Source organism: Erythrolamprus reginae, chromosome 6 (assembly GCF_031021105.1).
Source record: "Erythrolamprus reginae isolate rEryReg1 chromosome 6, rEryReg1.hap1, whole genome shotgun sequence".
Taxonomy (NCBI): domain Eukaryota; kingdom Metazoa; phylum Chordata; class Lepidosauria; order Squamata; family Dipsadidae; genus Erythrolamprus; species Erythrolamprus reginae.
In genome coordinates this window covers 74,964,644-74,987,299 of record NC_091955.1, presented here as the reverse complement: position 1 = coordinate 74,987,299, position 22,656 = coordinate 74,964,644, and the positions used below count along the sequence as shown (strand labels likewise).

At 41.2% G+C, this 22,656-nt stretch overlaps 1 protein-coding gene across 1 annotated transcript in view; it reads right to left on the bottom strand.

Annotated features, from left to right (window-relative positions):
* Positions 1-20,813, bottom strand: part of LOC139169142 (tyrosine 3-monooxygenase-like) — a 37,546-nt gene extending 16,733 nt beyond the window's left edge. Inside the window, exons 1-7 of the mRNA XM_070754968.1 lie at positions 20,676-20,813; positions 18,511-18,685; positions 17,787-17,875; positions 16,190-16,257; positions 14,669-14,719; positions 11,976-12,121; positions 8,926-9,061 (exon numbers count right to left, since the gene is read on the bottom strand). Coding sequence (XP_070611069.1) covers positions 8,926-9,061; positions 11,976-12,121; positions 14,669-14,719; positions 16,190-16,257; positions 17,787-17,875; positions 18,511-18,685; positions 20,676-20,813 — 803 coding nt within the window. The remainder of the gene's footprint in view (positions 1-8,925; positions 9,062-11,975; positions 12,122-14,668; positions 14,720-16,189; positions 16,258-17,786; positions 17,876-18,510; positions 18,686-20,675) is intronic.
* Between the last annotated feature and the right edge of the window lie 1,843 nt (positions 20,814-22,656).

Sequence of the window (22,656 nt, the reverse complement as noted above, 5' to 3'; positions counted from 1 at the left end):
TGCATATTTACCAAAGGCCAACATTGAGCAGACACAATCCAAATTGAAATCAAATGGAGCATCCACAGATGCACCACTGCAGCCTGTGTGGCATATTGTAGCATGCAGCATGTAAAAGGGGGAATAGAATGGTACATGAGGGCTAATTTGCAAATTGGTATATAGTCAATTTTGGCAGTTGGAAGCGAGAATTCTTTTCATTCGTATGTTGGTTGATGGTGAATCTGCATCACGGAAAGCAGATGCATTCTCTTAATGTTAGAGTTCATGAGGGACTGTGTATACAGTATATTGGTTGCCCATCAGTTTCCGGTCACAATTCAAAGTGTTGGTTATGCCCTATAAAGCCCTTCATGGCATCGGATCAGAATACAGTGTTCCCTCGATTTTCGTGGGTTCAAACTTCGCGAATAGCCTATACCATGGTTTTTCAAAAAATATTAATTAAAAAGTACTTCGCGGGGTTTTTTCTATACCATGCTTTTTTCCACCCAATGATATCATACGTCATCGCCAAACTAATAATTTTTGCAAATAAATAACAAAAAATAATTATTATTGTTAATAAATAAATATGTTTATAAATTTCAGGATCACTAAGTGTCTTATTCAATGGTGAGTACCAGTAATAATGGTGAGTAAATGGTTGTTAAGGGAATGGGAAATGGTAATTTAGGGGTTTAAAGTGTTAAGGGATGGCTTGTGATACTGTCCAAAAATGGTGTATTTACTTCCACATCTCTACTTTGCGGAAATTTGACTTTCGCGGGCGGTCTCGGAACACATCCCCTGCGAAAATCGAGGGAACACTGTATCTCCGAGACTGCCTTCTGCTGCATGAATCCCAGCAACCAGTTAGGTCCCACAGAGTTGGCCTTCTCTGGGTCCCGTTGACGAAACAATGTCGTCTGGTGGGAGCCAGGGGAAGAGCCTTCTCTGTGGCAGCCCCGACCCTCTGGAATCAACTCCCCCCGGAGATTAGGACTGCCCCCACCCTCTTTGCTTTCGGAAACTCTTCAAAACCCACCTCTGCCATCAGGCATGGGAAATTGATTCCCCTGGGCCGTTTCCACTTTATGTATGATCTGTATGAGATGTATGATTGTTCTTATGTTAAGGATTTTAAACTGTTTTAAATATTGGATTTGTATTGTATTCTTGTTGTGAGCCGCTCAGAGTCTTCGGAGAGGGGCGGCATACAAATCTAATTAATAATAATATTATTAATAATAATAATAATAATAATAATAATAATAATAATAATAAGAAGAAGAAGTATATGTTATTACTTTAGAAGAGAAGTATAATTCTGCTGTCAAATTGTTATTTGTGAAAACATGAAACAAGTTTCATCAAGAAGAAGAAATAAAACACATACGCTTATATTGGAGTCAGTGTATTTATATGCCCAATATACATTGTGTTGCACAATTCTGCTATGATAATACTCTGCTAAGTGAAGTGAAGAAGGTGACTTAAAAACATACTTTTCATAGAAAGCTAACACATATCTAGTCATCTACTGTATAAGTTGAGGAAGCGATCGGCAATGTTCAAGGACAGGTATCAAAAAACAAGTATGAAAGATTTTAATTTGGGAAGGTTTCCAAATGATCCAAATGGGTCAAGTGGCCAGTCCAACAAAGGTGTAGCTCCATTATGAGATATTTTTAACTATATACATTATCTACTATATAAACTGTATGTATACACGCACGGACACACAGCTCTTCTAAAATTATACACATTCAACCTCATTTACTGCGATAGGAAAAACAGACTCAGAGCCCAGAAGAAGAAAAAAGAAAAAAATTCAAAGTTTTTCTACTGGTTCTGCATATTTTTATTTTATTTTATTTTATTTTATTTTATTTTATTTTATTTTATTTTATTTTATTTTATTTTATTTTATTTTATTTTATTTTATTTTATTTTATTTTATTTTATTTTATTTTATTTTATTTTATTTTATTTTATTTTATTTTATTTTATTTTATTTTATTTTATTTTATTTTATTTTATTTTATTTTATTTTATTTTATTTTATTTTATTTTATTTTATTTTATTTTATTTTATTTTATTTTATTTTATTTTATTTTATTTTATTTTATTTTATTTTATTTTATTTTATTTTATTTTATTTTATTTTATTTTATTTTATTTTATTTTATTTTATTTTTTTGTTTATTTTGTCCAATACACAATGAGGGTTTTAGTGGGTATATATCAATATACACATAGTAAAATACATGATGAAGGTTATAGAGGAGATACTCATAGTAAAATATATCTAGGAAATAATAGAAAAGAAGATATAGGAATAGAACATATCAATGAAAGAATAGAAGAAGAGATATAGGAATAGAAGAAAGGTATAGGAGATATAGGAGAGCAATAGGACAGGGGACGGAAGGCACTCTAGTGCACTTGTACTCGCCCCTTACTGACCTCTTAGGAATCTGGATAGGTCAACCGTAGATAATCTAAGGATAAAGTGTTGGGAGTTTGGGGATGACACTATGGAGTCCGGTAATGAGTTCCACGCTTCGACAACTCGGTTACTGAAGTCATATTTTTTACAATCAAGTTTGGAGCGGTTAATATTAAGTTTAAATCTGTTGTGTGCTCTTGTGTTGTTGTGGTTGAAGCTGAAGTAGTCGCCGACAGGCAGGACGTTGCAGCATATGATCTTGTGGGCAATACTTAGATCTTGTTTAAGGCATCTTAGTTCTAAACTTTCTAGGCCCAGGATTGAAAGTCTAGTCTCGTAGGGTATTCTATTTCGAGTGGAGGAGTGAAGGGCTCTTCTGGTGAAGTATCTTTGGACATTTTCAAGGGTGTTAATGTCTGAGATGCGATATGGGTTCCAAACAGATGAGCTGTATTCGTGGATGGGTCTGGCAAAAGTTTTGTAAGCTCTGGTAAGTAGTGTGACTATGTAGCTGCTGACTATGTAAAAGCAAAATAATCGGAATCCCATTCTGGCATAGTAAGGTTTGAGATGGGTTCCATATAGACATTAATTGCCTGATACAAGTATAAAAGAAATTTTGTAATCAGCATGTGCATCTGATGAAATGATAGCTGACATGAACACTGTAGTTGCCTGTATGCCAAAATGAAGGGGGCTAACAAAAAAGGCCTTCCTTATCTACAGACAGGTTATCAGGCTCAGATGCTTGTGATTACACTGATGTTCAGACACTTGTGGTTACACTAGCATCCCACAATTAATCATGCCTGCTGCAAACCAGTTGCTGTTTCCTTGGGGGTGGGGGGAGGACAGAAGCAAAATAGTGATGAGCAGTGCCCCCTAGAGTTGGACAGGGGAAACTTTTACCATTACATTTTATCTAGTTTTGTTTCTTCTTGGAAACTACAGTACTTTTGAATTTTTGCTTGAAACGGAGGGGAGGGGGGGATGGACGGACCCAGAACTTTGATTTTAGATGTTGAATTAGAATGAATTAATTATTATAGAAATGGCCTGAAATGTAGTCAAATGTAAAACAAAAGGTTGAGGTGGCAACTATTATTAATTTTTTGTATTTTATGCGTTTTAAGTGTTTTATGTTTTACATGTTGTACCACATGATTCTTGACAAATGTATCTTTTTCTTTGATGTGTGTTGAGAGCATATGCACCAAGACAAATTCCTTGTGTGTCCAATCACACTTGGCCAATAAAATTCTATTCTATTCTATTCTATTGCACTGAAAAAAGTTGGAAGTCACCACTGATTTTTCTTTCTTTCTTTCTTCTTCTTCTTCTTCTTCTTCTTCTTCTTCTTCTTCTTCTTCTTCTTCTTCTCTCTCTCTCTCTCTCTGTGTATGTGTGTCTTTCTCTCAGTTCTCTAACTTTTGTTTCTTTTTGTATTTTTATCTTATTATGAAATGCAATAAAATCTAATGAAATGTTAAAAAGAAAGGCAGTAGCAATGGTGTAGCAGCCAATAAAAATTATTTCCTGGCATTTAGAACAATTCATCAGCTTGCCTCCAGAAGTTGTAAATGCTCCAACACTGGAAGTTTTTAAGAAGAGATGGGTCAACCATTTGCCTGAAAAGATGTAGGGCCATGATGGTGAACCTATGGCACACGTGTCACAGGTGGCACACAAAGCCATATCTGACAGCGTGTGAGGCATTGCCCTATGTTAGCTACAGTGCTGGTCAGCTGATTTTCAACCTCGGGGAAGGCCGTTTTTTACAGAAATAGGATTAAATTATAGTCGGCGTGGACCATAATAAATCATTTCCGAGAGTCGATGGATTAAAGTAGAGAATCAGCTTTCAAACAAAGTTACTTTTATTACGAAAATAACAAAATATAATTGAATGCCTTAAGAGGCATCTGATATGCGTGCTACGTCATTGAAACCTAACAGAGAAAGAATAGACAAATATGGAGGATTTCAACAAGAAGGAAATGATGCATGTATGATGTGGCAGGACTTTACATCATAATGGGTGGAGCTAATACAACACACACACTCTTAACTATTTAATTAATGCATGACTCTGAATGACTTAGAATGTCTCTGGGGCTGTCAATACTCAGCATGACAGTTTTCACCCTCCCCAGACTTCAGCAGGCTTCTCTGAAGCCTCTGGAGTGCAAAAAACAGCCTAGCAGGCAAACCGGAAGTTTGGAAAAATGGACTTCCGGTTTGCCCATTGGATGATTTTTCACACTCTGGAGGCTTCAGAGAAGCCTGAGGGTGAAAAACAGCCAACAGGGGGGTGCATGCACGGGGACGCAGTATGGCATTTGGGAGGGGCTGTGTGCCAGCACACATATGCAGAAGTGCGTGCGCAGTCCCATTTTTGGCACACAAGAAGAAAAAAGTTGTCATCACTGGTGTAAGGTTCCCTGGCTGAGCTGGGGGTTGGACTAGAAGACATCCAAGGTCCTTCCCAATTGTTCTGTTCTGTTCCATTCTGTTCTGTTCTACCCTGCCCTGCCCTACCCTATCTTACCCTACCATACTCTACCCTACCCTACCCTACACTACTCTGTTCTGCTCTATTCTGTTCCATTCCGTTCCATTCCATTCCGTTCCGTTCCGACATCCAAGGTCCTTCTCAATTGTTCTGTTCTGTTCTGTTCCATTCTGTTCTACCCTGCCCTGCCCTACCCTATCTTACCCTACCATACTCTACCCTACCCTACCCTACACTACTCTGTTCTGCTCTATTCTGTTCCATTCCGTTCCATTCCATTCCGTTCCGTTCCGACATCCAAGGTCCTTCTCAATTGTTCTGTTCCGTTCCGTTCTGTTCTACCCTGCCCTACCCTACCCTATTTTACCCTACCATACTCTATCCTATCCTACCCTACCCTACTCTACTCTATTCTGCTCTATTCTGTTCCATTCCGTTCCATTCCATTCCGTTCCGTTCCGACATCCAAGGTCCTTCCCAATTGTTCTGTTCTGTTCTGCTCTATTCTATTCTATTCCATTCTGTTCTATTCTAAAAAAGACCTTGGAGTGCTCAGGACCCTCCCAAACCAAAGTACCAACACTGTTCATTACTATATAGAAGATGTTAAAATACATTTCATGAGAAATTTCAGAATGAGAAGGTTCTTTTTATGAGCTGTGTACAAATCCATGCCTTTGTAAAGTTACATTTAGGAAGACGGGGGTTTGTTTTAGACTAAGCTTACACTACAAATTATTCTTTCCCGTCTTCTCTTTGGCAGCTACCCAGACTAGCACCTGAGGCTGTAACAAAAAAATACTGACTTCTTTTCCACTTTATTTAGTTTTATTTTATTTTATTGGATTTGTATGCCGCCTCTCTCCGAGGACTCAGCTCATTCCATCACCTTTTACTATCCACCCTTCACTGCAACCAACCCACGCCGCATTTCAGACACTTTGGAAAACTAGAAAACAAACTACAAAGCAAAGAAGGAAGAATGCCTGTCCCTTCCCAAATTGGTCTCCTATTAGAGAATGCAGCTGGAAGAAAGAGGGAGAAAGAGGAGCAGAACGCATGGATGGGTGGGACTACACGCGAACAGCCCCATGTGTAGTTTAAATTTCACAGAAGTTTATACAAACCTTTTCTTTCTTTTTTTTAAGGATAGAATTTGGCAGCACACATGCTGGTATTGGATTCTGATGTCAAAAGTTGAAAAGAAGCAGAAAGTAATAAAATATGGCTGAAAACAAAACTGGTGGATGAAAGAAATGGGTGTGTGGCCAGAAAAAGGAGTGTTGGGTGTGAACACATCATAAATGATTGAGGCTGACAGTGAAAACTGTGTGAGTGCCAAGTAAGCAAGAATCTTACATTCTTCCTACCCTTTTTTTTTTTTGTCTCCAAGCTACTTTTTAAAAATTACATTCCTTGTGTCCCAATTCTGGAAGCCACTGAAATGCTGGTTTTGCCTTCTTCAGACTGGAATGACCCAGCCAGTGATGGGCTCCTATGGGTATGGTCAGGTACACAGAACCAGTAGAAAAAAAATTGATTTTTTTTCTTCTTTTTTTCCCCTTCTGGGCTCTGGGTATTTTTTTTTCCTATTGCAGTAAATGAGGTTGGATGTGTATAATTTTAGAAGAGCTGTGCCTGCGTGTGTGTACATACAAATAGAGTTTATATAGTAGATAATGTATATTTTGTGTGCTTGTGTGTAATATGTATGTACACATATGGCATATATACATTTATTTTTTTATTTTTTTATTTATTTTGTCCAATACACAATGAGGGTTTTAGTGGGTATATATCTATATACACATAGTAAAATACATGATGAAGGTTATAGAGGAGATACTCATAGTAAAATATATCTAAGAAATAATAGAAAAGAAGATATAGGAATAGAACATATCAATGAAAGAATAGAAGAAGAGATATAGGAATAGAAGAAAGGTATAGGAGATATAGGAGGGCAATAGGACAGGGGACGGAAGGCACTCTAGTGCACTTGTACTCGCCCCTTACTGACCTCTTAGGAATCTGGATAGGTCAACCGTAGATAATCTAAGGGTAAAGTATTGGGGGTTTGGGGATGAATACATAGAATTAATATTTTGGACGTTCCGTAATAGTAAACAGATAGGGAAATTGTATCTCTTTGAGGTGAGAAGGGGCCAGGCACCCTAACCCTAACCCAAACCGTTGATGTGAGTGACGTCAACTTGGCCACCTTTATGCCAGTCATGTGACCTGTAAGCCACCCCCGGGTACATGATCATCAAGCCACTCCCACCTGGTCACATTCCTGGCAAGCCACACCCACAAAATAAGCCACACCCACAATGTGGTAGTAAATTTTTTTGCCGTCGTTCATTGATAGCCATGTATCTGAAGACACTTCTCTTTTCATACAGCCAGCATGACTATACTCCTAGGAGCATGGAACGATTAAAACAATCAGTTTTGCCACCTCAGCTAATTCCATCACCTTTTACTATCCACCCTTCACTGCACCCAACCCACGCCACATTTCAGACATAAACACTTTAGAAAACATCCAGAGATACTCTACTAGAAGAGCTCTCCCCCTCCTCCATTCACAACAGAATACCCTACGCAACTAGACTTACAATCCTAGGTTTGGAAAGCTTAGAACTACATCGGCTTAAACATGACCTAAGCATAGCCCATAAAATCATCTGCTACAATACCCTTCCTGTCAATGACTACTTCAGCTTCAACCACAACAATACATGAGCACACAATAGATACAAACCTAAGGTAAATTGCTCCAAAATCAATTATTGGAAACACGACTTTAGTAACCAAGTAATTAATGCATGGAACTCACTTCCTGACTCTGTAGTATCATCACCTAACTCCCAAAACTTTGCCCTTAGACTATCCACTGTTGACCTCACCCAATTCCTAAGAGGTTAGTAAGGGTCATGCATAAGTGCACCAGCGTGCCTTCCGTCCCCTGTCCTAATGTTTCTCTCTTACTAGTATCCTGTGTATAAACATTGTACACTTTGTATACTAACTGTTGTGGTTGGCTCTGGCCCAGCTCCTGCCCCAAGGAATGTGCAGGTGGATGTGAGGGAGACATCCACATGCCGCAGGCCTGTTTTGCTCCCGATGGAATCTGCCGATGAAGCCTCCTCTGACCAAGGCAGCATGAGTGACAGGGAAGAGGGGAGTTTGACAGACAGCCCAGGAGGAGATCAATCATTTGTATCATCTTTGGATTCTGAACAAGAATTAATGACACATCCATGCATGCATAGAGTGATGCATAGGAGACAACAACTAAAGGATTATTACAAGAGAAAATGAGGCCACCTGTGGTTGGGTGGGGCTCCAGTAATTAGGGCTGCTGCTATAAATAGCAGTGTGTGGGTTTGGCCGTTGTGAAAGAGTATCTGATCGCAGTTTGTCAGGAATCCTAGGTTGCTGGTTTCTGGACTTTGTTGATTTTTCAGCCTTTGAAAACAAAGCAGAGCAGTGTGTGTGTGTGTGTGTGTGTGTGTGTCTCACTTCCTTGGAAGAAGAAGGGGTGTGAAGTGTCTTCACAGCTGCTAGCTAAGTACTTAATGACTGCTTAAGGTTAATTGTACAGACTACTCGGTTGTTTTGGGAAGAGTGCTCTTTGAAATACAAAAAGAGTGCTTAGTTTATTTTGACTTTTGTGATAAAGAACATTGTTTTGAATTTTTAAATGTGTGTGTGTCTGAAATTTGTGCCCTTGAATTTTCGGGAGGCTCCTACCAGAGAGCCCAGCAGAACACTAACAATGCATACTTGACAAAATAAACAAATAAATAAAATAAATAAACAAACAAGCAAACCTTTTGGGACCATGATTGGCAATTCCAGGGCTCTGCATGAGGAGCAGGTTTAGTCATCTAAGATGCAGTCTTCAGGGGCCCACTTAGAAAACCATGACATTTTGGGGGTTTGGGGGACATTTTGGGGCTCACTTTTACTTACGGTTCTGGAGAATGCATAGGGGATGACCAGTGCCTTATGTACTGGGTACTCTGAAAAACACGAAATGCCAGGGCAGCGAGGAAATCCCGAGGAGATAGTAGCCCTGCAGCTGGTCTCAAACTAAAGCCCGTTCTTTCTAGAAGAGAAATGTACACTGCAATTCAACTCATGGTGAAAATATATGTACAGTAGTCCCTCACCTATCTCTGGTGTTACGTTCCAGACCCAGCCACGATAGGTGAAATCCGCGATGGGGAATTTATCGACTGATAGTACTTTAGGGGGGACGCTCCCTGCTCCCTTTCTCCTCCTTCCCACCAGCTCCGGGTGCCTAGAGGCGAGCAACGGACGGCTAACCTTTCCTCCCCCCACTACTACTTACTCTGCGCCTGAGGAAAAGAAGGGGAGGGGGGCAAAAGAATCGCCGCCCCCGAGCATTCCCGACCCACTGCTATTCTTTGCAGCAGTTCGGCCAAACATTGTCTTTTTTGCCTTGCCCCGGCTGGCGGGAGCTCTTCCTACAACCCCAAGCACACCGCCGCCACCGCCAACCACTAAGCGTGCCTCCAAAGACTGCCTTCTCGGCACTGGCGAGGCGGGTTGAACGAGGGGACGGGCCTCCGCCGGAGCTCAGTCCCCGCCCCGCTCATCATTCGCCCAGCCGCGGGCTGGTTGGCTTGTCCTGCCCTTCCAAACTTCTAAGTGCCGTATCTGTGCCAACGTTGACTTCAAAACCCGTGATGAAGTGAATCCGTGGTGGGTGAAGCGCGATATAGCGAGGGACTACTGTATATCTTAAGGAAGGAGGCAATTTACCAATGGCATCTGCTGTTAACGTTATTATTCCACTTTCGCATGCATTTGTCCTGTCATGAAAATGGTCTCTCTTTCACACATGCATTGAACATGAATGGATTCTTCCCTATTCTTCTGCAGAGTTGTAATTTTCCATCTAATCAGGGAACCTCAGATAAATGATTTTGGAAACTTCTCAGGGTATTTGCCCTACACAGAGCAACAGGCAAAATTGTAAGCAAAATAAATAAGTTCACGGGGACATCCCCAAGGGAATGGGGAGGGGAGGAAGATCTGAAAATGAACTCTGCTATTAAAAAGAAAGGTGATTCCTTCTCCGAAATGCCAAGGATTAAGCATGAGTTACTCCCACAGTCTTGGAGCCAGAAGCCCTGTTCCACAGCTGGAAACTATACTTGAGGACACTGATCCTTTCCCTGGCTCTTATTTGTTTGTTTGTTTGTTTGTTTGTTTGTTTACTTACTTGCTTACATACCTGCCTGCCTGCCTGCCTGCCTGCCTACCTACCTACCTACCTACCTACCTATCTATCTATCTATCTATCTATCTTTTATGCTGCCCCTCTCTGAGAACTCAAGGTGGTTTACCAGAATACCTACGGGACCATCTTCTGCCGCATGAATCCCATGAACTCCTGTGCTAGTCCAGAGGAACCGCCGAGTGACGGCAGATTGGAGTCCCCCAGGACAATAAGTCTGGGGAACTCCACCGCCAACCCGTTGTTGTGATTCCGTCTGAGGCTCCTCAGGGAACGGCTGAACCTCTGCCGGCTCCCTGCTCAGAGGGGGAGGATGAGGAACAGGAGGAGGAGGAGGAGGCCCAGGCAGAAGGGGAGGAGGAATATCAGGCCAAGGGAGAGGGAGAACAGCCAGAGTCCCCCGGGGTGGAGCTCTCCCCAGCAAGCAGCCTGGAGTCCTTAGATGAAAATGCTCAAGCCATCATCGATCACAGGCAGAGAAGAGCAGCACAACGAAGGGGACAATTAGCCAGGTACTTCCAGTCCTAAATAGGTAACAGCTGGGTTTGGGTGTGGTTCTCCCCAGAAAGGCTGAAAAGGCAGACCCACCCTTCCTGTATTGTGGAGTATTATCTTTGGGAGTCCTGGGACCTGGCTGTGATCTTTGGCGTCTCTGATTCTGGCTTGTGGCTTGAAGGCTGAAACCTTGGGGAAAAAGGCGTGGGGGCTTATTCTCTACAGTGGTGTGTGTGCCAGCAAGAAGTCTGCTGTATTGTCTGGCTGTCAGGACTTTACTGTGAAGCCTCATAGCCTGCCTGTTGGGAAGAACAGGTTTTTCTCTGTGTTTATTTTTCAAACTATAAAGTGCTTTTGCTTTTACCAGCGTGTCTGGCTGCTTTTTCCAGTTGGTGTTGAAGTCTGGGGGCACCCAGACAGAACACCCGTCCACCTCCTCGAGCAGCACAGGCAGGGCTGTTGACACGCAGCTAGGAGGCAGGTACGTGAGTAACAAGCCCACCTGAACCCCTAAGTCCAACTTCACAAGGAGGGACTCACAACCTGCAATCTCAGGGGCAACGAGTCTACGTAGGCGAAGGTTCTCCTTGGCTACAATAGCCACTCCTCCCCCGCTTCCCTGGGGTCGAGGCTGATGTCATACCTGAAACCCAGCTGGGCATATTTCCGAGAGAGGGACTCCTTCCTCTAGGCCCAGCCAGGTTTCAGTCACACATGCCAGATCGGCCTCCTCATCCAGGATCAAATCCCGGATGAGGACACCGATCTGGCATTGAGTAGCAGCAGCTTGAGCCCAGGGCCTGGATTACACTCGTCACCAGTACCCCGGGTTGAGCTCACAGGACCGGAACAGGGGATCGCTTATAAGCAGCGATCCCTTCTTCCTCCAGAACGGAGGAATAGGACAGGGGTCAGAATGCACTCTAGTGCACTTATGCACGCCCCTTACCGACCTCTTAGGAATCTGGAGACGTCAACCGTGGACAGTCTAAGGGTAAAATGTTGGGGGTTAGGGGATGATACTATGGAGTCCGGTAATATGAGCATGTCTGGGCAAGCCCGTGACTGCTCGCATGGCTTTTGACAAATTTCACACAGGGACATCTTCCCAAAATCACAAGATTCTTCAGTTGCATACACCTTCAGAGTAGAAAGCTAATTATGGCGCTAGAAAGAAGTACTGATGAGCCATGCCACATTGCTTGGTCTGGAAGCTTCTTGAAGTTTGTTTCTACACCAGCAGTCCTACAATTGCTCTAACCTTTTAGAAAAGCAGAGACATCCTGGAGTTGTGGGATACAGTCTGCTTGGTAGCCACAGTACTTCTCTAGTTGATGAAAATTTTCCAGGTATTGTTTACAGGCATGGGTGGGGTAGAGGGCACTCAGCTTCTGGTAAATTTCTTTCCTGAAAATAACAATTGTTAACTAGCAAAAAAAAGTTCACTTGAAAGAAATATAAATCAGAGTCATACTATCAAAAATCTTGTGGCAGCACTCCAAACAAGCTCTATACAGGAGAAACTCAAAAAATTGGAATATCATGCAAACGTTCATTTATTTCAGTAATGTAAATTAAAAGGTGAAACTTATTATATGAGAGATATTCGTAAGATGCAAGACAAGATAGTTTAAGTTGTGATTTGTCATAATTGTGATGATTATGGGGTACAAATCCCCCATCTCAGAAAATTAGAATATTACATGCGATCAACAAAAAGAGGATTGTACATAGAACAATATTGGACATCTGAAAAGTATAAGAATTCATATGGACTCAGTACTTCGTTTGGGCCCCTTTTGCAGCAATTACTGCCTCAATGTGGTGTGGCATGGATGCTATCAGCCTGTGGCACTGCTGAGGTGTTACGGAAGACCAGGATGCTTCAACAGCAGCCTTCAGCTCTTCTGCATTGTTTGGTGTCATTTCTCTCATTAGGACAGAAATCCCATGGTCATTGAAGCAGGTTTTGGTGCTTTGGGCAGTGTGGGCAGATGCCAAGTCCTGCTGGAAAATTTAAGTCACCATCCCCATAAATGTGGATGGAAGCATGGAACACTCCAAAATCTCCCGGTAGACGGCTACGTTGACCCTGGACTTGATGAAGCACAGTGGGATAACACCAGCGGATGACATGGCTTCCCAAATCAACACAGACTGGGCAAACTTTTGCATCTCATTTGGAAACCAAGGACCTAGAGCAGTGGTGCCCAAACTACGGCCCATGGGCCGCATGCGGCCTGCTGAGGCCATTTATCTGGCCCGTGGGTCTTTTCCAAGGCCGCACTGGAAAAGTGGCGAGAACGTCCCCCTCGATCTCATCTCACCCGAGATAAAAGAAGGCCTGCCGAAATCCGAGTCTGGCACAACACACACACATACACACACACACACACACACCTGCCTCTGCCTCCTCTTTGAGTTGCCGGCTCCCATTTTCTGAATGGGGATTGAATGGGAGTCTAGGGTCGGAGGGTGGAGGCTTGTCGGGTGAGTCCTCCATGGGGAGAGAAGAGGGAGGTTGAAAGAGGGAAAAGAGAGAGAGAGAAGTGGAGAGAAAGAAAGAAAAGGGAAAGAGAAGGGGAGAGAAAGGAAGGAGGGAGAGAAGGGAGGGAGAGGGGGAGAGAGATAGCAAGAGAGAGAGAGAAAGCAAGCAAGAGAGAGAGAGAAAGCAAGTGAGTGAGAGAGAAAGAAATAAGGTATGTGCAGTGTGCATAGGGATTTGTTCATAGGTTTTTTTATAGTCCGGCCCTCCAACAGTCTGATGGACAGTGAACTGGCCCCCTGTGTAAAAGGTTTGGGGAAGGGAGGAAGAAGGGAGAGGCAAGATGCTTGAGGTCCAGTGTAACATTTCTACAGTCTGTGTTGATTTGGGGAGCCATGTCATCTGCCGGTATTCATCCACTGAGCTTCATTAAGTCCAGGGTCAATGTGAGCCAAAAATCAGCTGGCTGGCAAACACATGCACATTGGAGCTGAGCTAGGGCAACAGCTCACGTGCCAGCAGATATGACTCCGTGTGCCACCTGTGGCACCAGTGTCATAGGTTCGCCATCACTGACCTATACTGTACATGAATATGAAAATTGTACGATGGGAAAGACTGTGGCACTATCAATTCCCCGTATGCAGCAATCCCTGTAGGTTCAAGTCAGAAAACCATCTTTCAGCTGTGGCGAGGGGGGCGTTTGCCCAGGTTCGCTGGTGCACCAGTTGCGACCCTATTTGGACCTGGAGTCACTGCTCACAGTCACTCATGCCCTCATCACCTCGAGGTTTGACTACTGTAATGCTCTCTACATGGGGCTACCTTTGAAGAGTGTTCGGAAACTTCAGATTGTGCAAAATGCAGCTGCGAGAGCAACCATGGGCTTCCCTAGGTATGCCTATGTTACATCAACACTCCGCAGTCTGCATTGGTTGCCGATCAGTTTCGGTCACAATTCAAAGTGTTGGTCATGACCTATAAAGCCCTTCATGGCATCGGGCCAGAATCTTTCTGAGACCGCCTTCTGCCGCACGAATCCCAGCGACCGATTAGGTCCCACAGAGTTGGCCTTCTCCGGGTCCCATCGACTAAACAATGTCATCTGGCAGGACCCAGGGGAAGAGCCTTCCCTGTGGCGGCCCCGACCCTCTGAAACCAGCTCCCCCTGGAGATTAGAATTGCCCCCACCCTCCTTGTCTTTTGTAAACTTCTTAAAACCCACCTCTGCCACCAGGCATGGGGGAACTGAGACATCTCCCCTGGGCCTATACAGTTTATGCATGGTATGTTTGTATGTATGTATGTTTTCTTTTTAATAAGGGTTTTTTAATTACTTTTAATTATTAGATTTGTTATATATTGTGTTATTATTGTTGTGAGCTGCCCCAAGTCTACGGAGAGGGGGGGCATACAAATCTAAATAATAATAATAATAATAATAATAATAATAATAATAATACACTCACCAAGTAGCAGTCTCTTCAGCCGTGTACTCAACTCTTGGCAAAGGGTCACCCCTGGAAAAGCAAAGAGAATCAAAAGAGCCTCGTGGTGCAGTGGTTAGAGGGCAGTACCGCAGGCTCCTTCTGCTGCCTGCCAGCTGCCTGCGATTTGGCAGTTCAAATCCCACCAGGCTCAAGGTTGACTCGGCCTTCCATCCTTCCAAGGTGGGTAAAATGAGGATGCAGAATTGTTAGGGGCAATTAGCTGACTCTGTAAACTGCTTAGAGAGGGCTGTAAAGCACTGTGAAGTGGTATATAAATCTTAAGTGCTATTGCTATGCTATTGCTATGGCTAAATAAATTCCATTTGGGTGATTTACAAATTTCATTTATGTGATCCATAATGTCAAGTTTCACACAAGCCAGGCAAAATTAAGAAACCAAATTTCAGTATCCTCCATACTAACCTCCATACTAACAGTCTATCCTCCATACTAACCTACCTGGGAAGCCAGAGCATGATACTATGGTTTTTTGAGATGGAACAATGACAGTGCCATCTTTAATGCTAAGCTGGGGTAAATATAGGAACCTGGAACCTACACTAGGATTTCCCTAGGCTCATTTATAGGAGCTATAGTATTTAAGGCAGTTTCTGAATGTGTTCAAATGTTTTTTCCTAGATTTTTCTGCCCTTAGACTGAGTTGACATTTGTGAGATAAGCTGTCATTGGATTCCCCTATTACTCCCTGCATTTACATTTTTTAATGTATCTCTTGGACTCTCCACACCCTTTCACAAATACTAGTTCTTGTGGGTTTTTCTTCAGGTATTTTATCAAGGGAGGCTGAAAAATTAGGAAGTCACAAATCTTTAATGAAGCAACCCAGTGCTCAAATTATAAGGTAGAACTACACAACTGTTGGCTCGAGGGCCACACAAGGCTTTGGGTGACATATCAGGGCTGCAAAACGAGTGGCATCATGTCCTATTTTGAGTATCTTAAACATTTGTAAGGATGAAGAAGCCCTTCATGGCATCGGACCAGAATATTTCCAGGACCGCCTTCTGCCGCACGAATCCCAGCGACCAATTGGGTCCCACAGAGTTGGCCTTCTCCGGGTCCCATCGACTAAACAATGTCGTTTGGCGGGACCCAGGGGAAGAGCCTTCTCTGTGGCGGCCCCGACCCTCTGGAACCAACTCCCCCCAGATATCAGAGTTGCCCCCACCCTCCTTGCCTTTCGTAAGCTCCTTAAAACCCACCTCTGTCATCAGGCGTGGGGGAATTGAGATATTCCCTTCCCCCTAGGCTTATAAAATTTATGCATGGTATGTCTGCATGTATGATTGGTTTCTTAAATTGGGGTTTTTTACATTACTTTTAATATTAGATTTGTTCATATTGTCTTTTTACTGTTGTTAGGCACCCCGAGTCTACGGAGAGGGGCGGCATACAAATCTAATTAATAAATAAAATAAATAAATATTTAGATTACATGAAGCTTACCTTTTTGTTCAGTTATTAATTTGATGCACTTACTGTCTATGGTTAAATGCCAGGTCAGCAATAAAGGCCCTCCTTTTCCTATATTCTGGATCAGCATAACCCTAGAAGAAGAAAAATGCTGCTTTCCAAAGTCCAAGCGATTCCGTTTCAAAGCTTCACGCTTGGATTTAATTGTGACAGTGAGAAGAGGATTTTTAAAAATCTGAAACTGAGTTGAACATGAGATTTCACGGTTTTTATAGTTCCCTTAAAAAGATGAGAAACAGAGACACGATAAGCAACTTACTGACTTGTTTTGTGTGGATGGGTTTCAGGCAGGGTATGAAACCAAGCACACATAAAGTTAGGAGTTTATTACAGTCCTTGGCTATAAAACGGGAGGAAAGAACCAAGTAACCAGTAAAGGAGAATATCTGTAGCTGAAAGTTGAAATGAAGGGTCCTTGGTGCTCTGTGAGCTTGATTACTTTCTTGCCAATTTTTCATTCTCCAAACTAAGTAACATCATCAGTCATTAACACTAATGACTAGCATGTTATCTAATTTGGATAATGAAACATCTGCAAGAAAGCATCCAAGCTCAGAAATCATCAAAGAATCCTCAAAGAGCAAAGTGATAATTGACACCTAGGGAAGCCGCTGCCTTAATTTTCACCAATTTGACCCTTCTAGGATTCCATGAAATGTTTTCATTTTTTCTTCACTTGGTTCAATAGCTACAAGCAAAACCCAATTTATCAATATTTCAGACTGAAAGACTCTTGTCCAGTTCTTATTTTGCCTTTACTAGAATATGCATAAATTTATTTGGATTTCATCAAGCACATGTTGTTTCAGTTTCATCTCTATTCCACATAACCCCATCAATTTTTTTAAAAAAATATTTATTTATTTGTTTGTTTGTTTGTTTGTTTGTTTGTTCGTTCGTTCATTCATTAATTCATTCATTCATTAATTCATTCATTCATTTATTTATATGCCGCCCCTCTCTTAGGACTTGGGACGACTTACAGCATATAAAAAATAAAACAATACAATACAATGTCGTAATCCAATTAAGTTCTAAATCCCCAATTATGTTTTTATTTTAAGTCAGACATTCCCACTCAAACAGCAAACAAAACCAAACAAAATTACCATATTTTCAGAGTATAAGATGCATCTTCCCCCCACAAAGAGGGTGGAAATGTTAGTGCATCTCATACACCAAATACAGCCAATTTTGGCCTCCGAAAGTCCTGCTCCCAGGTCCCATTTTTGCAAAAAATGGACTGTTTTTTTTGCAAAAAAAAAAACCTGGGGCACTTTTGCCTTCCCCCAGCCCTCAGGAGCACTCTGCAAGCTTCCCAAACTTTCTGTGTGCCCACTTTTTTACAAAAAAAGTTGAAAACAGGCTGTTTTTCACAAAAATTGGGTCATTTTTGCCTTCCCCACTGTATGCATCGTTTTTGGCAAAAATGGGTGGAAAATGTTTTTGTAAAAAATGTTTTTGTAAAAAAATGGGGTGCACAGAGATTTTGGGAGGCTTGCAGAGTGGTCCTGGGGATGGGAGGACAAAAACTTTTTTTCTTACTTCCCTGTTTGAAATCTTGGTGTTTTATATATACCTTATAGATACAAACTTAACTTACCGGATGGTCAAAATTCAGATCAGGGTCAAATTTGGTGATCAGGTGATGACAGTAGTCGAGATCTCTTATTTTCTTTGGGAACCATGGAACTGTTGACAAAAGTATCAATTGGACATTACTATCCAATAAACAATGAACAAACATCTTGCATCTTCCATAACCAGGTTGCCTGTCTGTTTTCCCATATCACCACGTGTCAGTCCCCTCCCTCTACCTCCCTCTTTCCTCTACCTTCTTTCTCCTTCTCTCCCTTCTTTAATCTATAGTAATTATCTTCTTTGATTGCTATCCATCTTGCTGATAACAGGATACCCAAACATTTTACCTTTTTTGTATATTTAACTTCCCCATTAATTCCTTCTTTTACAAAAGTAATTTCAACGTTTATGTAAATAGGTTCGAGTTATTCAGCCAGGCAAGGAAGTTTATCAATTAGATAATTATGAAAATAGTCTTGACTTTACCAACTGAGGGATTGTGTAGGAGTTGATGGATAAAATGCCAATGTTCCTGTGTAACTAATTGAAAGACCTCAACATGACATTTTGCTACAATAATAAATAGAATCTAAACCTATAAAGAGAAATTATTGTACAGACAAAACATGGTTCTTGAATCACATATTACCTTTACAATTCTGGCTAATGGCCTTTAAAATCTCAGCATGTTGGTTTAAGAAGAGGTATATTGGGAAGAAAGAAGGCAAAAGCCTTTTCTGACATACCTTTTTCTTCTCTGATAGCTTTCACATCTTCTGCCACTCTCTTCAAGGAATTTAACAGACTGCTAATCTCACAATCCTGAACTTCACATCTTAGAAAAAATTCAAGGTTGCCTTCAACGTTCTTCGATATTCTTGCTTTTCTGCTTTCAAAATGATGTATTTTAGCTTCAAACGTCTATAAAAGCCCAACACAGGAAGACACATTTTTACCATTTTAGCTTGTTAAAGAAAATGAAGTACAAACCTGTTTCTTCTTCTAAGAATATTTCCCTTTAATATTCGAAACATAGGCACCGCTCAAACAGTTCCCAAAATATTAAACCACTCCCTAATAAACAATTCATAAGATTTCTTATTTATTTTCACACAGAGTAGAAGATACAACCCCAAAACTCTCCAATAAATCTGAATTATGCTTTGAGTTCCCTAAGATGCTTCTGAGTGTGAAAAGTGTTGAACAAACTTTAAGGAAACTATATCTTTTGCCCGTAGATATACAATAGCTCAGAAAAAAAAATACTCCTGAGAAATAGAATTATCATTTTTGTTCTCTACCTCTCCTTTAAGTTGAAGACTGTTGATATAGGATAAAAGATAAAGATGGGTTTAAATCTTTGGGGATACCTCAAGAGAAAAAGTACAAGAACAGTCATCAGTCCTACAGAGATGCAATAGGAAGTATTTTAGTTATTTAGTTATTTATTTTATTTAGGGAATTTATATTGCCGCCTATTTCCACATGGCAACTCAAGGTGGCTTACAGAATACAAAACCTCATATAAAAACAATAAAATCCCACAGAATTGTCATTGGGATAATACAATGAGGAAGGAAGAAGAAACGGTATCTATGCTACCTTGAACTCTTTGGAAGAAACCCATGGTGGGATTTTGATGTAATTAGTAGCACGAATAGTACTGAATGGATGTGCATGAAACATCAGAAGAGCATGGTTGCAAATATCTATATCTATATTGTCTATATCATCTATATCTATATCATCTATATCTGTATCATTATAGATACAGATATAGATGATATAGATAGATAGGATAGATATACTGTATATATATATAGAGAGAGATTAGATATAGATATACAGTAGATGTTATAGATATATATTATATAGAGATAGAAATAGATAGATACAGAGAAAAAAGATATTAGATATAGATGATATAGATATATCATCTATATCTAATCTCTTTTTCCCCTCTATCTCTTTTTATCTCTATATAATTTATATCTATAACATCTACTGTATATCTATATCTAATCTCTCTCTCTCTCTATCTATCTATCCTATATCATCTATATCTATATTTATATCATCTATATCTATATAATCTAATACATATCTCTATCTTTCTCTATCTCTATATCATCTATATCTATATCATCTATCTCTATATCTATAGCCATCCATCCATCCAAATATATATATCCAAATATATGTGTGAAATATCATTTGCCTTCTAAACAGGCTGGGTATCTATTGACATAACAGATGGGAAATCCAGTTTATCTTGAACGATGAAATTGAGGTAAAGTATGTAAGGAGCTGCTTTCAATACCAGCTTTCAATGACCCATTTCCTTCCCAATGATCATTTCCACTCATCAGGCTCTTAGACTGGAGAAATTTCCTCCTTTCTTTTTCCTTTCAAACTGGGAAGCAGGGAACCCCAAGCTTTAAGGCAGAGGCCTTCAAACTTATTTATTTGTATTTATTTTATTTATTTGTTTTGTCGAGTACGCATTGGCAGTATACAGAGATATAGCAATATTTATATCAATGTCATATAAGAAATTTGAGTAACTATTTTTGTCCAGATGTCAAATGCAAAGGAGGCAGCATTGGATGGATTATGAATATCAAAGTTTTTAAAAAAATGATCCATTCAAGACTGATGGTATTTTATTTTGTATATGTAATTGGAGTGAAAAAAAAAATATTTGCCCAAAAAATAATATGCTATTTATATACATGATACTAGTAAAAGAGAAACATTAGGACAGGGGACGGAAGGCACTCTTAACATGCTGGCTGGAGAATTCTTGGGAGTAGAAGTCTGCAAGTTTTAAAAATTACTGGGTTTGGGGACCCCCGATAAGGCTTTTAAGAAGACACAAAATGTGAACCTGTTTGTACAAGACAGAACTTACCTCGAGAACTCGAAGCGTCTTGGAGAGGCTGCTTTTCTTCGTGTCGCTCAGGGCGAAAGTGAGGGTCAGCCTGGCGCTCCTCTCTTCTCTTTGCCGAACTAGATGATCCCGAGACGGCTGCGTCTCCGACGGCTCCATCCTCTCTAGACGTTGCGCGCGATCCGAAGCGCTCCCGGCTTGCCAAAACAACAACAACACAACCCTCTTCGCGAAGGGGACTCAGCTACCCAAACGCGTCTTCGGTGGAGTTGCCGTACTCGCTGCGGGCCGGGGAAAAACTGGGACGGGATTCTCCGGTACGACGGAGTTGGGTTCCCCCAATGCCTCCTCCTTTCCTTCAATTTAATACCGTCCAATCGCGTCCGCTTGAGGCCACCTGGAGGTGATGGTGGTGGGTGGGAATCCAGCACACCCAGAAGGTGCCAGGAGTCTTTGGCACGTCATCGACCCCACTGTGTTAACCATCAAACGCCCCACTGAGCCTACCGTCCCTGTCCTTCTGTCCTCTTTCATCGTTATTTTTACTTACGTTGTGTTGACACAAACGACTACTACCCTATGTGTGTTTGACAAATGAATAAATAAAATAAATGGGCTACAAAAATGGCGGAAGGTCTTAAGCATAAAACCTATCAAGAAAGACTTAATGAACTCAATCCGCATAGTCTGGAGGACAGAAGAGAAAGGGTGGGGGGGACATGATCGAAACATTTAAATGGGTTAAAGGGTTAAATAAGGTTCAGGAGGGAAGTGTTGTTAATAGGAAAGTGAACACGGGGGCATAATCGGAGGTTAGTTGGGGGAAGGATCAGAAGCAGCGACAGAAAATATTATTTTACTGAAAGAGGAGTAGATGCTTGGAACAAACTTCCAGCAGACGTGGTTGGTAAATCCACAGTAACTGAATTTAAACATGCCTGGGATAAACATATATCCATTGTAAGATAAAATACAAGAAATAGTATGAGGGCAGACAAGATGGACCATGAGGTCTTTTTCTGCCGTCAATCTTCTATGTTTCTATGTTTAATAATAAATAAGATAAATCAACGGATTCTGTTTCCGAGGAAAATAGCTCTCCCCTCCAGACTATTTGCACTATTTCCAGACGGCTTTGACAGAAACTTTGGCGGTTCTTGCTTTGTGGTTTAATGCTGGTTCTCTCCCCCCCCACACACACACACACGCTTTGTATCTATTTTGCCTATTTTGCAACTGACTGCTACCTGCTTTGAGGACCATCCGTGTTCAGAGACGTTCTAGAAACCACTCCCCTTTCCACCTACCCGCCCGTCCACCGCCAAAAATAAGCTAGGCAGAAACTCCGATAGCTATCCTCGGAACGCTTAGGCTCAAAACGTTTCAATGGCTTTATTCTGATTGTATGAATATCATTCCTCCCCACCCACCCCGCTCCGGTACAAGAAGGATGCTGTTGGTTGTCAACGAAATTTGACCTGCTGTAGTTGGTGAGAAGCCCATTCAAGTCGCATTCGCACCGCACTCTGGGTTTGCCTGGAATTAAATTGTTTGTAGTTCCGACGTTGCAGGGAAACCTAGATATTATTAGACTATTATTATTAGTCTAATTAATAAATGCATTATTATTGTTGTTGTTATTGTTACTGTTGTTATTGTTGTTGTTGTTATTGGCGTTGTTATTATTATATACTGCTAAAAAAAAAATAAAGGCAATACTCAAATAACGCATCCTAGATCTGAATGAATGAAATATTCTCATTGAATACTTGGAGTTATATTCTGTTGTTTAAGCGTTCCCTTTATTATTATTTTTTGAGCAGTGTATATTCTGTGATTCGGAGCATCATATAATTTATTTGAAAAAGCAGATAACAGGAACGCATTCGTGGTGCTGCTTTGTCGGGGTTTATGGGTAAACCTGGCGTTGAAGTGTGGTTCTTCAAGTTTACTTGAGAGGAATTCCACAGAATTCAGTGGGGTTTACCGCAAGGCGGAGGGG